The sequence below is a fragment of the Myiozetetes cayanensis genome, unplaced genomic scaffold (assembly GCF_022539395.1).
Source record: "Myiozetetes cayanensis isolate MyiCay16 unplaced genomic scaffold, myiCay2020 scf1, whole genome shotgun sequence".
Taxonomy (NCBI): Eukaryota; Metazoa; Chordata; class Aves; order Passeriformes; family Tyrannidae; genus Myiozetetes; species Myiozetetes cayanensis.
The window spans coordinates 27,807,791-27,823,467 of record NW_026086604.1 but is presented as its reverse complement, the minus strand read 5'-3'; the positions used below and the strand labels follow the sequence as shown (position 1 = coordinate 27,823,467).

The following is a 15,677-nucleotide window of genomic DNA, read 5'->3' as shown; positions in this document are numbered from 1 at the left end:
AAATGTTTCCCAAATAAAATTCACCTTGGCAGTCATTCAGAGTAAATATTTTGATACAATTTGCAGAAACAGCATTAGGTAATATTTTATGATGCTCATTAAGCTGTCATGTTCTAAATCACAACCGGCATCAAATGATTTCTGCCCTTCTCTACTATTTAAGTTTGGCAAATACACACTGTATAAAAGGTGTCAAGTAAAATCGCCACAGGATATACTGGAAATCCCTGCACCAGCTGCATACTCAAGCATAAAGGAAGTATCTTTCTGATCCTACAGCCTGATAATACTGGAGTTGCTGGAGGGTTACAGCAGTCTTTGAAAATAAAGCTTCATTACACTGGCATGGAGAGGCGCAGTTTAATCCTCTTTGGAAGCTGGTCTTCAATCCTACATTTTAGAAAATTGCTGAAAGCCATTGTGCTTTTGATGGGAATTGGTCATTAAGAGTACAGGTGCAGACCATGCAAGAGGCAGTGTCAGCACAACCTCTTCCCATATTTTCTGCTTCTTAGGAATTCCATCTGATAATGGCAGAAACAGGTTGTAACAGCACCTTTTTGCCATGGATTAAGTTGTTGTTCATTTGGAGATATAAGACAGACACTTTCTTCTTTAGGACATCATTTCCTCTGCATGTTAAAAGAAAGTAAAAAATACACCACTTTCTTCCCATAGCTGAAAATGAACCTTACTTTCCTATAGACACTTTCTCATTTGTATAAACTTTGAATACTTAACAGAATTGCTATGCTCTTGGCATAAAATGTAAATTTAATACAGCATTTAAGTCGAAGTGTATTTTTACTAATTATAGTATGTATTTAATAAGTCCAGGATATATTACATGAGTTTTTGAACTTGTAATGACAATAAATACTCCTGACACATTAAATAAATCCAAAATAAAACACTGTTGATATTTATAATCAAATACACCTTTGCCTGACCCCAGTGAAATTTTACCAACAATATGTTTCATCTCTGACTAAGCTGATGTTTTCTTCCAGTCTCAATACCATCCATGTGGATAGTAATTCTATGAAAAAGCTTTCCAAAAGAAGGAAAACAAACAATGAGAACCAAACAAAAATGGCTAGCATGTTCTTCAAATGCTTATTCAATTTAAATTTTGCATCACTACTGTTGTAAGGTTTCTTTTACCTAAAGTTTGTGGTACTTTGTTTGTTTGTTGTTTGTTTTAAAGGCTGACACTTCTTTTAGTAGAACTGATGGAAAAAGTGTATTTATGGAGCTACTTCAAATTTTTCAACTGAGGGACATTGTTTTTCGTAGTCACATTTTTACCCAAGACAGCCTTTAGGGTGGAATCCTTTTTAGTGCCCACATGGTGGTAGCACTACAGGGTCTTTCACACAGACATTCTAAGAAATCACAATTGACAGGATTCAGACTGAGCAGTTTAAGACAAGAAGTTTTACAGACAAGAACCTCTTGCAGGCTTTTTGATTCTTTTCAAGTAACCTGAAGCACTTCCAAAGAGCACTGGACATCATATAAGAGAAAGAAAATTTTATTATAGTATCATGAAAATAGCTGACTTCTAATGAGAAAAAAGCCAAATGACCAAGGAAATTTCAAAAGCACATGTTCTCACAAGACACTTCCTTACATAAATGGCAAGAGAGGGTCTTTTCCTTTAAAGATGCTAACCTAATATTTTGGAGATTGCCAAAAACCTGAAAAGACAGTACAATAAAACTGAAAATCAGTATCAGAATACAGGTACTAAAAGAGCCATGTTCAAGACTGACTGCATAAAAACAGTATCATGAATTTCCATATCTGAAGATCAAATCTGGTTCTTCTGTCCTGAACTGATGGCCTTCAAGAAATCATCTGTTATCTATAAATTAAAATGCCTGTTCTTCTCCTTGGCACTAACAATAAACATTTTGCAAGCAAAACAGTAAGCAGTTCTACTGATTACATGCACGTACAATATGGTGATACAGTCACTTCTGTCAGCAAGTGAATTAACAGAAATAATGATAACAAAAACCTTCCTGCAGTCACCAGTGTAAGCTGGTACAGATCTAAATACACACAGAAAATTCTACCCAGTTACTTTGAAGCTTTGGTAGAAGATACTCTAGTCTGACCTTTATGCTGGTGATCAAAAGCAGCTCTTGCTAGTGCCCTGGTGACGTTGTCTTACCAGCGGTGCCAAAGCAGGGCAGGTCTCCTGCTGGACACGTTCACTGACGGGCAGGTAGGAACTGCTTGGGCACATGGTAGCTGATGTCAGCCTCGGCTGCAGTGACCACCAGTGAGAGCTTAAACACTGAAGGAAAGTAAGAAAGGCAAGTGGCAGAAGAAAGATGTGGGCTTCAGAATAGTTGACTTTGGACTACTCAGGGAAGAGAAGAAGCTGTCCCGACGTGATAAAGTGCCCAGAAGAGGTCACTGATCTGTAAGGACCAACTCCTCAATGCTCTAGAAGGGTCCTTACTAAGGTGCAGAAGTTGAGCAGAATAGGGAGTTTCAGTCTGAACTCTACCACAAAACCAAAATGAATGGTCATAGATGGAGATTAATATAGAGAAACTCCTCAGGCATGCAAGAATGGCCTTGGGAAAGGCAAAGTTCATCTCAATTTAGCATTAACAAGAGATGCAAAGAGCAACAAGGGCTTCACCACTACAGCAGCAGCAAAAGACTAAGAAAATCTTCAACTGCTGCCAAATGTGACAGGCACAAAGGACTCAGTTCATCCTGGGATATCAATCACACTTGCTTTGAAAGTCATAGACCTGTCAAAAAAAGGAAGTGAAGTACAAAAATGCTCTGATAAAATACTATCACAGACTTGCACACAAACGTGTGATTACTTTTATTAAATCTCTTTTTGCTAAATCAGCTATTTCAGAACTGATTATCACAGGAATCATATTTAACGTTCTAGAAACAGTGATATTGCAGATTAATAAAAATGCTCCTCCTCTGTCAGGGAAAAGAAGAGGGAAAAGAGTTGGACTAAAATATTCCGATGCTATGAATTAAAAAATATGGTATTTTACCTACATATTAAAAACTAGGTGCTAAAGCAACCTGGAGACAAATTAAATAGACAGGAGATCTTTAAATAATACATAATCATAAGGTGCTAAAGACAGTCAAGGAAGTTTATAAATACTATTTCCACTAGAATTCATTGCTTCCTTATCTTTTAGCTCTCTAACTAATGAATTCTTGAGTGCAGCTGTTCTAGTTCCACCAGAGTTGTTCTATTTCAGGACACAGTGAAACTTTATGCCAAAATCTGTATAAAATCACCTGCTACAATATGGAATATCTGACCACATTAGCACTGATCCTCTGCTATGAACCATATTATCACAAATAACATGTAAACTCCCCAGTACGTCACCCCACGTATACATATTTAGCATAGATGGCTCCAGCCTAAGAAGCAATTTACATGGGATTAAAGTTCCACATCCACAAAACTCCCAAGGATTTCAATACACAGTGCTTGTTTTAACAACTCTGATGGTAATTATTTCTCTTTTCTACAGTGACAAAACACCCATTAAGTTCCTCTGCCCATCATAAATTGGAATAATGTAGACAGTAATAAAGCAGATGGGCAAAGGAACCTGCATTCCAGACAATGATGTGTGAGCTACACAGATCTGTTTGTAGTCATACTTTTATTCTACACAATGTGTTATCTTCCACAGTTTAAACCACAAGATTCACACAATCTATCTAAGCTCAGTCCAGAAGACAGTCAAGTCCCTTTGGCTAAGCATTTCAGTGTGTCATTCACACATATTAATCACCTACCGTAACTTTATTACTTACTTTCCATCAACTTCTGGTCTTTTGCACACACAGTGAAACTTGCCACCAAAATCTATGTAAAGGTCATCTCCTACAACATGGAATATTTGACCAATGGCAATTTTATCTTTGGCAGGCCCCATCTGAATTAAAGGAGAACGTCTCAACATGGATGCAAAGGATTCCGATTTCTCTGAAGGAACCTACAGACAAATAAGAAAAGAAAAAGCATTTCACAAAACGTGCTATCCAAAGGAGGAATTGAATTAAACTTGTAACTTACAAAAAGGATTGATTCACTGAATAACAAGTAAAGATTTCATGTGCATGGTACATTTTAGCAAGACTTCCAAGGAGGCATCTGGTACATTTCTCCATCTCCGAACACTTTACACATTAAAGGTAAAGCTTTCATTAATTCAGTCATAGAAAAACATCACACTGTGCATCCCCTGAAAACATCGGCCAGTTCAACTATTGGTTAGGTAAGTTAATTTAAAAATGCATTCCAAATGTAGGAGATGCCCCTGAAAAGAACATTTCACATCTCTTTGTTATCTCCTCTGTGAAAACCAAACCAGAATTAGTACCTTGCAGCTGTTCATGCAACTATTTAAAAATGAATAACATTTAAACCACTATTTTAAAGAATAAAACCATTTTGCCAAGGCAGCAAAAGCAGAAAGCATGCCCAGGACTAACCTAATAAATGAAAGAAAAACAAAAATTGAACCATCACTTCTTTCATTTTTCACTCTACAAAATCAAAGTAAATAAATAAACAAAATGCCAGTTTCTTCTCATAGAGCTTTGAAAAAATGGGAGAACATAAAATCTTCCTGCTATTCTTCATGGAGAGAGAGATCTCTGTTCTGTTGACCCAAGAAAACTGACTACCATAGGCTTCCCACTGTATGCCAGGTGAAAATATCCAGCTATATCAAAGTGAGACTCAGTCTCACATATACTTTCCCTGATATACTAAATTTGACCACTTTTTAAGATTACTGCCTTTGAAATGCAATTAGTAAAAAAAACCTTCTTGCTAGTAACAAATTAAAAGGGAGAGGCATTTTGGAAGCAGTACCTACCTGAAGGTGAATCTAAGGAAATCATACTATAGACGGTTAAACAGACTGAAAAAATTAGAACCTATTAATTTTTTTCTCCACATTTAGCAGTAATTAACTGATAATAATTACTTTGTGCAAGATTTCAAACTATTTTGGAACCAGCAGAAGAACTAAACTGAACAAAAAAATCAAGCAGTTTCAGGTTTAGTGATCTGCTGGCTTCAGCAACACACTTTCCCACTGATTACTTCAAGCAGATGCTGAAAATCCATCTATACTTTATAGCAACAGAGAATAATGTCATCATTTTCCACTTTTACATTTGGAAACTTTTATTCTTGGGGAGGTCAAAACACGAGACAGTTTTGAATTCCAGCTCTGCTGGAAGGCACAAACAACACGAATTTTTCTGATGGGACATAGCCTCAGGAATCATAAGCAGGAGATCTGACACCTGGTAAATCTGCTGCTTCAGAAACAGGAACTGTTAAATGTGGCATCCCAAGGACAAGGGCTGAACAACGTGCAACACGCACACACACCAAAGGAAGAGCATCTGGCGGTGGTAAACCACAACAGAGCAGTAGGACATTGCACAGGAAAGCTAATATCAGATAAGGTTCCAAACATAGGATTGTTTGAATTTCACAGTGCAGTCTGAATTCAAATACATGAAAATTAATTATACAGGATGCATTTGTAAGCGTTCCAAGAAAAAAATGCAACGTAGTGGAAACAGTAAGAGGAAGTATTTAAATTTGATTGATCATATTAATTAAGGAGGCAGCAGAAAACTTTAAATCAATGTATAAATTGTAAGCTAGAAGGAAACATTTCAAAATTAACATCCCCTTCAAAATTAATCTGTCTGGGAAGGAGTTTAGAAATCAATCATCATATTGAAATATCAAAACCTGTTTAAAGGGAAACTAAGGTACAATAAAGTGCAAATTCAGTGGTCTTCCACCAAAGGGCAAAGGTAAGAACATGGCAGCAACGTGTAAACTCAGGATGACAAGGACTACTATCATTTCATCCCAGAATATTTTCTGTTATCCTTCAATGCAAGATAAACTAATAAGTAAATTAATCTGGGGAAAAAAACAAACAAACAAACAACCAAAACAAACCCAACCCTTTCCTCCCCCCCCCCCCAAAAAAAAAAAACCAAACACCCACAGAGGTAGGCAGGTGTCATAATTTGTAGGATATATATGGACAAACATATACAGCAACTTTATTTGGACATTTTAACAGAAGATGAGGAGGTCCACCTATGGTTTCAACTAATTCAATGAATGCCACTGAAATCAGACACTACAAAGGAACTACCTTTTCTTTCATGTAGATTATCTGGAAAAAGCCTGAGCTAGTAAAGAGGATCAAGAGAAGAGTGTTTGGTTTGAAGGAGATTTTCCTAAGTTATCTACAGTAATGGCATTAGTAATGGCCACTGAGCAGCACTGAGATTTCTTTGCTAAGCAATTAATACAATTCACAGTAAATTCCTTCATCTCTTGGCAATTACACTAGTGCAATGGCATTCACCTCATTCATATTCTCTTCATATGATGGCACACTCAGTAGGCTCTCTACACTTAAAAAACTTCACAAGCAGCAAGTATTTCTCTCCACATCATGAAGACGAGTGGATTTCCTGTTTTCAGCACCTAAAAATGGTCCATTCTATTTAATAACAACCCTCTCCTTTATTTCCCTGGTAGGAAAAAATACAGATACAAAATTCTCCCATGTGTAAACTTGCCTGTGAAATAATCTCTGTACACAACACACAAGTGCTATCTTTACACACCAACAGATGTGCTCATTCCTTGTTAGAACACAGATTTAAGTAAAATACAGATGTTAATGTACAAAGAAATTCTTCAATTGTGGAAAGTTTTCCAAGAAGATACCAGGAATCAGTTTGAATTCTATCACAGGCCTACAAGTCTGCAGTGTTCTCTCTTCTATGTTGTGGAGAGGAACTTCTCAAGAGCACAAGTAGCTAATTTACATATACAAGAATCCTCAAGAGATGCCATTAGTTACTGCCATCAAGGACTCTTTTGTGGACAGTCTAGAAACAGAGTGAGTCAAAATGCAGTATTTTCTCCAGTTTTCTGCATAACCTAAAGCAGATCTCATTAAATAGTAATTTATCCCAAGCATTTAAAGAGATTTAATGACATTTTGAGTGCTTTCCTCTATGATTTCTAAATCTCCTTAACTGGATTCTCCATGGCAGCATTACAGAAAAACAGTAAGACCGTATAATAAAGGTGTAACATACTTTATTAAGCACTCTACTTCTCTGGTTCTCAAGGAGCATTGACCATGCAGTTCTGATAGATAATGCATCGATAACATGTCAAACTAGAGAATATTACAAAATTCAGAAGCACAAATGACACATTCTTTTCAAGTACCTGAAATATAAAGGCTTTTTTCACCTCCTCCTCCTTCTTAGATGCCTAACTCGTTTGATTTTCCTTCTAATTTCTGGATTTCAAAGTTTTTCACAAATATTTGGATGCCTTTCTGCACCTATAATTCAATGAAAAGCAACAGCTCCTCCAATAATAGAACTCCAAGATGATACTTATTAACTAGAGAGAAGGAAAAGTCATAGATTTAAACCCAGTAAGATCCAAACAAAAGAAGTAACTCCAGTAGAGAAATATAACATACTAATTCTGGAGCAAAGCCTATGACTGTACAAGCAGGGAGGTCCTTTCCCACCCACTGAGCAAAATATCTGAAATCCCAGGCTACGTGCCTTCTGTTTGCTTGCAAAGGCAAGTAGCATGCACGCTGGAATGTGGGATGTATGGATGAGACACGGAGAAGAGATGGAAGATTGGTAATCTGATTGCTACAATTAAGGGGTGAGTGGCATTAACATCTAGCAGCACGCAAAGAACACAACCCTCTACAACGATCAAATTTTGTTTTCCTCAGCACTGTTTTCCATAGTTAGAAAGATTTTTCTGTCCAAAGTTAGTTATATAAAACAACAACATGGAAAAAACAATTTGCAGTAACAGCTTAGTAGGATATCCCATTAGCTAAAGGTCCCAACAGCTTGGATACTAAACACAGGACTGGAAAAGGCCCTGAACAATCTGAACCAAGTTTGTCCTGCAAGGTGTTTGAACAGATACCTCCTGAGATCACTTTCAACACGCACTATTTTACTTAGGAAAGACAACTGGGAGCCTGATACAAAGAATATTAAACCAAACCCCGATATAATTAGCTACCCACTGAACAAGTACATATTGATAAGGCACTCATTTCACCAAGCAACATCAGAAATTTCGCTATGTTCTTCTAGTCCAGCAGACCTTCATTTTCCATACCTTTTAACTACTGGAAGTGTGCACTGTTGCTTAGACATGAATCTAAATCCCACCAATTTTGTAAGTGTTGCAGGCATTACTAGCGTAACAGCTCATAGAGATTCATGCAGTTTATTTACCAAATTTCTCTCTAGGGTACATCTACTACTTTTTACTCAAATGAATGCAACAAGTCAAAACTCCACTGTGCAGAAGAATATCGCCTTAAAGACACCAGGACCAATTCTGACAATATACCTCAAAATGTGACATCTATCAGTTAATGGCCTTCCACCCAGAAGCAGCACAACAGGCACTGCCAACTCGAGAACTCTCCTGAATTTATCAAAGAACAATCAACAAGCTTTGTTTTCACCAATAAGGTCTCCCTGCACAAGTTCTCCCAAGAAACAATGCTGAAGATTCAGGAGGAGCACTTCGAGGGCTGACCTATGACTACAGCGACTGAAATTTCAACATACAAGCTCCAAGTGCTTTCTCAAGGTGCTGTCTTCTTTTCATACATTAAACTATTTGGCCTAATGCTGATAACTCATTATCGAAAAGTTCCATGTATTTTATTCTGGTCTCAAAATATAATCACTCAAATTTTAGCCCTCATGCCTTTAACCCATCTCAGAGATGGACAGCTCTCAGTCTCCCCTCAACCAAATAAGTTCAGGTACTTTTGAACATTTTCATAACATTGTGCCTAGCAGTTATCAGTGATTTTAGAGTTTCCTCAAACAAAAAACTCTGCTTTCTGTATTAGTAGGAAAGAAATGTTTAGGGGAAAAAATACTTTAAAAGTATAAGAGTTGACACTAATGTGTCAGCTTATTTACTCTACACTTATTTACTCTAAAAATTCAGTCAACTTCTAATAAGTACCTAATCTACATTTCTTAAAAACCAACCAAGTTTTGAATATTCAGGGTCAGTCCACCATACAGTTATTGTCTTCCAAGACAGCATTCCTATTAAACCTGCAGAGCCCTCCACACCTCCTTCCATCACTGACTTTTTGTCTCCTCTTCTAAAGTTGTTCTGCACTGGGCAAAACACCCCACGTTGCCTGCCTTGGGTCTCTACCACTTGCACCTCTACCCAAGGGACAAGATGACACATAATCATTCTTTTTAATTCCCCAAGTTTTTTAAATACTGTCCCACAGTCTGCATACATCCCGACACGCAGAAAACGCCATCAGTAATTGCCTCAATAAACATTACTAACTACAGTATTACACAACCTACTCCTTCAAAGAAGGCTCTTTCTTACCATTATTGTTTCAAACAACACAAGCTATAGGTCTGCAGGCCAGGGGTTCACCTACTTCCTTATTATCATCAGATATGTAAACAATAAAGAGGAACAAAATCTGATAAATACTTGTACTTGCTATATACTGCACATGACTTGCTCATGTTTTGTAGTACTTGGAGGAACAGGTTGCCCAGAGAAGTTGTGGATGGTACATACCTGGATATGTTCAAGGCCAGGCTGGACGGGGCTCTGAGCAATCTGGTCTAGTGGAAGGTGTCCCTGCTCACGGCAGGGGGTTTGGATCTAGCTGATCTTTAGGGTCAGTTCCAACCGGGCCATTGTATGATTACATGAAATCAGAAATCTAAGATGATATATGACTCAGGAGCATCACTTGGACTTCAATATGAACAGCAATGCAGAGATGGGAACCATCTCTTCTCCATCTCTGTTCTACTATTTGACAAACATTTGTAAAAAGTACCAAATTGCTCATTAAGCTCTTAATCGCCAACAGCATTCATTTCATACGGTATTTCAGGAGGACAATTTGCAAATTGCTGGCTAAATACATGCCATTCACATATGGAGAACACAAACCACAGACATCAGCGTGATGCTCCAGTGACTCAAAGATGTCTAAGGCTATTTTAGAATTTTTCTGAAAGCTGATGTGTAATTCTGCAATATGTACCAAGGCAAATTTTAAAATGCTGATACTTAAAACCCCTCAATGTTTATGGATAGAACAGACAGGTGAAACTATGAAGATAATAGAAAATAGGAAAACTGTATTAGGCAGAGATGTATAAGAATAAACTAGGACACAGGATTTAGCCAGCATACCATAACTAAATATAACAGCCACAAAATTCACCTATCTGTTGCTCATAAGCAACAGCACACCATCCCACTTACAGCACAGTTATAACCAAAGACTTGGTTTGGTTATAACTACAGTTATAACTTTTAAAGTCCACTGTTTGGCTTTTAATCCCCTCCAGAATATAGCTCATTTTCCTCCCCACTTAGTGGCCTGAGGCTTTGTCCCATAAAAATACATATATATATATCAAACAACTGTAGTTTATGCTGTTTCCCCACAGATTCAACTTGCAACCCAAAGTGGGCAACCACAAATACAAGGAAGATCTCTTCAGTTTCCTTTAAACAAGAGACTATTACATTTTATTTCATACAAACAGATTAAATTGAAGAACTAATTTAAACTTCTTGCTAAAAAAAAAGGTTTAAAGATTAAATACTGAACAAATCTGAAAAAAAGCAAGATTGGTGTTATTTAATAAAATTACTGAAGGGAAATAGTCCAAACAGAAAAGCATAAAATGAGGATTCATGATTCAAAGCAGTAATTTAGGGGAAAATTTAATATTAATGACTGCAAATTCACAAAGAAGAGCTCTGAAAGCAGTCAAGGAGAAAACTGGAAGCTTCCCTACTAGTCAGCAAGAAGATATTTATAAAAAGCTTCATATGAATCACTTTCTATGGAAAGATTGTTACAAGGCCAAATTTCTATAAAGACAGCACTTGCACACTAGCACACTATGATGACCTGATTTCTATAAGGGAATTATTTTAGTTCTAAGGATTCTAATCTAATATTAATTATTTAATATCTACAGGCCAGTAGAAGAAATGTCAGCATAACTAAAAGTTCCAGCAGACATCATATTCCTCCACTGTCTATTTCTGTTCGCTCTGAGTAATGACTTGAATTGCACCCTCAGTGGCAACAAACTCAAAATTATATAGTTTGGGAATAAACATAATTAGTGTCTGTACCCATCTTTTTTAACCTAAGTTTTGAAGAAAGTAGTCAAGAGAAGAAAACAGAACCACTTTTCAATACAATGTGGTACTACAAAACTTGTGTTCAAGAAGAACACAGTGAGCGCTACAAGTTTTTCCTCCGAATCTTTAAAATTTGGAGGGGAAAAAACCTCAGATTTTATGACTAGAAAAAACAAGGGAAACAGCTCTGTTTTGCCTAGAAGAGGATGAGGGAAAATTTTCATTCTTTCCTTTATTATATTTTTATTTACTTTCAAAAACTTTGCATACTCCAGAGCTACTTCCCATCACTATCTTAAAACTACAAGCTTCCCTAAAGAACCACCAGAAAGCAATGCAAACTTCTGCTGTTTCAACCAAAAGGGGAACATGCATACATTCTCCTCAGCACAGTGAAGAAATGTGGTTTATTTCAGAAAGCAAACCAAATAAAACTCTTCAGCCAAAAGCGATGGAGGTAAAAAGCTGAAATTAGGCATTTAAGTATCCCTTGATGAGAAGCGGTAACTAAGTGTTTTGACAAAGCACCATTTTAACTTCACTCTAGCTTTAGGATTTTTGGTGACTAATTTACTGTCCAAGCGTAACAGCACTTTGTAAAGACCTCTTAATGAACACCATTTCTTTTTTTAATACTTTAGGATTAGGCTTTAAGGAGCACAGGTACAGAAGCTAAGGTATCTCCCCTCTCACTGCTTACTGGAAGGTAAAATCTGGTAATGACTGCTGCAAACAATGTGCTAGAACTCTCAGTGTACCTGCATATCTGGGAGCATACTGAACTCAAGTCTCTGGAGAAACACCCTCTCCCCTGTGGAAAATCTGAGAGAGTATGATCTGTCCTGTAAGCCTTCTTAGCAGCTTGGACAAAACAATCTGACAATATTTGAAACTTTAGTTGTAAAATGGCAGACATAAAGTTGCTCTTGCCAAACCATTTGAAATCAGCTGAGCCATAAGCCCTGGAACATGAAGAATATCCCACTTTATTTATGAATTCAGTCCAAAGTAAAGTATCATAATACTAAAAAAAAGCCTCTAGGAAATCCCATTTAGATAGTTATACTAAGTGGGTATCCAAGCTGCCCTCAAAAAACACCAGAAGTAACACGAATAGAAACTCTGATGTTGCTTTCTTACATGCACATATTACGACTGACACTTTTTTCCCAGAACAGTTTGGGTTGGAAGGGACCTGTAAGATCATGCAGTCCCTAATCCCTCCTGCCATGGACAAGGACACCTTCCACTAGACCAGCTTGCTCAGAGCCCCATCCAGTCTGGCCTTGAACATTTCCAGGGATGGGATATCCACAGCTTCCTGTTCCAGTGCCTCACCATCATCACCATTCTTCCTTTTGTCCAACCTAGATCCACCCTTTTTCAGTTTAAAACCATTGCCCGTTGTCCCATCACTGCGGGCTCTAGTAATAAAGATTAAGAGAGACTTTTTACAAGCCCTCTAAATATTGAAAGAACACAACAAGGTCTTCCCGGAGCCTTCTCTTCTCCAGGCTGCTCTCAGCCTGTCTTCATAGGAGAGGTGCTCCAGCCCTCTGATCATATTTGTGGCCTTCCCTGAACTCACTCTGCCTTCCAGCTACTGAGGAGTGGATGGAGTACTCTAGTCAGGGTCTCATGACAGCAGAGGGTATTTATCTATTTTTAAGTCCACAAATTTATCTGAAAGACAAGTTTTCTGGGGTAAATGCAAAAGTCTCTGTTTGAAGATTTTGCTTGGCCACAGCTGTAATTTTTAAGCCAACATCACATACTGAAATTACACTTTTTAAAAAATAGTTTAAAATTATATTTTGATTGCAGATTAGGAAAGGATTACACTACTATTTTAAAAACAATGAAATATTCATCATACATTTTGACATTAGTTTATGTTCATTAACATCCTTCCATCAAGTTCCTATTTTGATACTCACTGCAGTGCTGACTGAATACAGCATATTCCAAAGCTTATTTATTTTTGTCTACAGAATAACTTATAATTAAAAGTATCTCAGCTGTGCAGAAAACACTAAATATGCCTGAATGTATACATTTGTATATACATTGTCCTCATAGTAACAAACAATGTAATATTGTGAACTAAGCTTATTTTTAAAAGAGATTAACCATGTAGAACTTAACCAGTAAAATACGATGGTGAAAACAATCTTTGTCTCTCATAATTAAAATTTTCAAGTAGGATCATGCAGATCTCAACAGAGAAAAAAGATCACAGGAACAGGATTTGTACACTGCGTAATATTGAACAAGTTTTCCTGAATTCTTTGTTGTCTAGAAATCTCTTTACATTGCTGTTAAGGCTATTTGTGGCTTTTTTTCAATTTGAAGATGAGTATTTCTTAAAGTTCTCATCAAGATGCTGTACATGAACTATTCTTCAAACTCATGAAAGAGCATAATTATTCAGAATACTTTGTAAACAAAGTTACCAACGCCTTATTACATGCTGCTAAGTCAAATGTAGCAATACTGCTCATAAAACAAATGTAATTTTTTTCAATTAATAGACTAAGCTTACATGACCTACAATAAATACTGCACCATCATAGAAAATCCAAATTAAGGTGATTTATTTAGTCAATTATAGCTACCCCTGCCCCTTATCAGAAGAGTCAAAGACATATCCTAACTTGTTTGATAGTCTGGGTTTTTGGGTATAACATGCGGTGTCAGACATGACTGAAATTTAAAACCGTACTTTTTTTCCTATGACTTTATGTAACTGTGCTTATGCTTAAGCAATAGCATAAAACAGTAGAGTACATCTGGGGAGGGGAAGGCCAGCACAGCTGTATGAAGGAAATTAATTGTCTTCTGCTTTTAGACCCTTTTTTGAAACTTCTTCATCAATCAGCTGCCCATTTAAAGCAGCAGAAAGCAGAAAGTCATATTGCTAACACACTATAATGCTACCCAAACCACCAAGGCTTACCCAGCAAATCTTAAAAATGTACAATGTGCTGCACTGTTGACTCAATACCAACTTCTCTTTGTAGTAAAAAGAAAGTTTTCCAGTTATCTTCACACTTTGAGTGGATACACTGTGCAGAAACCGAAAAACAAGACTTTCATAAAGAATTTCAAATGCAGCTTTGAAAATACACTGTTGACTAGACAGGTGGATCATTTACTATAGGACACTGAGCTATGGCTTTATTTCACAACATAAAATAGCACGTAATTTGGTCACAATAAAGCTGCTTATACTTCTTTAAATAACTTCTATACATAATTTAAAACACAAAGTATTTATTTATATATATCTTTCAAGGATTATTTTTATAGCAAAAAATAGAGCATTAGCCTCTAAACCAGAGAAAGCGGGTGAACCTACTGCATGCATTAAGACAAAATGAAAACCAAATCAAATGAGCACACGGAGTCCTAAAAAACAGCCCACGGTGTTTTGAGCCCAGCATCTGCCTGTGCAGCTGGACTGCTTAGGCAGAACTCTGCATTATTTCTCTGAACAATTACATGTGTGTCCTTGCGTTTTAGGTTGCCATGTTGGAATGGGACAGTGGTAATCCCACACAACAGCACTGTCATATCTTCAGCCTGACATTTTCTCCATTTATCACTTCAGGCCCCTTTTTCCAGGTTCCTGGAGAACAGGATGTTGTTTCAATAGCCATAATACAAGAATAACTGGGATCTCTCCCACAGTAACAGTGGATGTAAATATCCTGTTGATAATAATAACCACTCACGGACCTCCAGCAATGCCAAAGCAATCTGTCACCAACCCAGAGCTATCTGAAGGAGTAAATTCCAGAAGACAATTCCTCCAGAGCTGTGATCTTCCTCATGTCAACCAAGGACAGAGCTGTGCAAGGTGCCCAGGGCCTTCCCACGTGAATTTGTGTTCCTGAGTACACTGCTGTGATAGGCAGTGGTGACAATTTTACTGTACTATAATTAAATGCTTCGAAGGGGCAGCATGCATCATTCTCTGCTGCTGTTCAACAACATCAGAAGTGCTGTCTACTCCACTTCACAGTGTTGCTCCAACACCTTGAGAGTTTTACAAAATCCTGTCACACCAGCACTCCTGTCATATGCAAAGCAGGTGTTCCGACAGACCCAGCTGTGCCTCCAGCTGGAACAAACCCGAGTCAGAAGAGATAAGTTTTGGTGCCTCAACCAGACCGTTCACAAGGTAGAACTGCTCCTTCACAGAGGTCAAAAGAAGGACAACCAGGTTCATTCCTACTTTAACGCAAACCAGCATTTCAAGCAGATCCAGCTGAGACGATGCTGAGAAGGCTGCGACACAGCCCTTATTCAGCACAAACCCAAAGGCACCAGGCTGAGTTCACAGAGTCGCAGGAGCAGACATAATCCACGTTTC

The 15,677-nt window shown here is 37.5% G+C and overlaps 1 protein-coding gene across 1 annotated transcript in view; it reads right to left on the bottom strand.

Annotated features, from left to right (window-relative positions):
* LOC126646680 (tumor protein D52-like) overlaps positions 1–15,677 on the bottom strand; it is a 119,593-nt gene that overhangs the window by 56,207 nt on the left and 47,709 nt on the right. Inside the window, exon 6 of the mRNA XM_050328190.1 lies at positions 3,829–4,010. Coding sequence (XP_050184147.1) covers positions 3,829–4,010 — 182 coding nt within the window. The remainder of the gene's footprint in view (positions 1–3,828; positions 4,011–15,677) is intronic.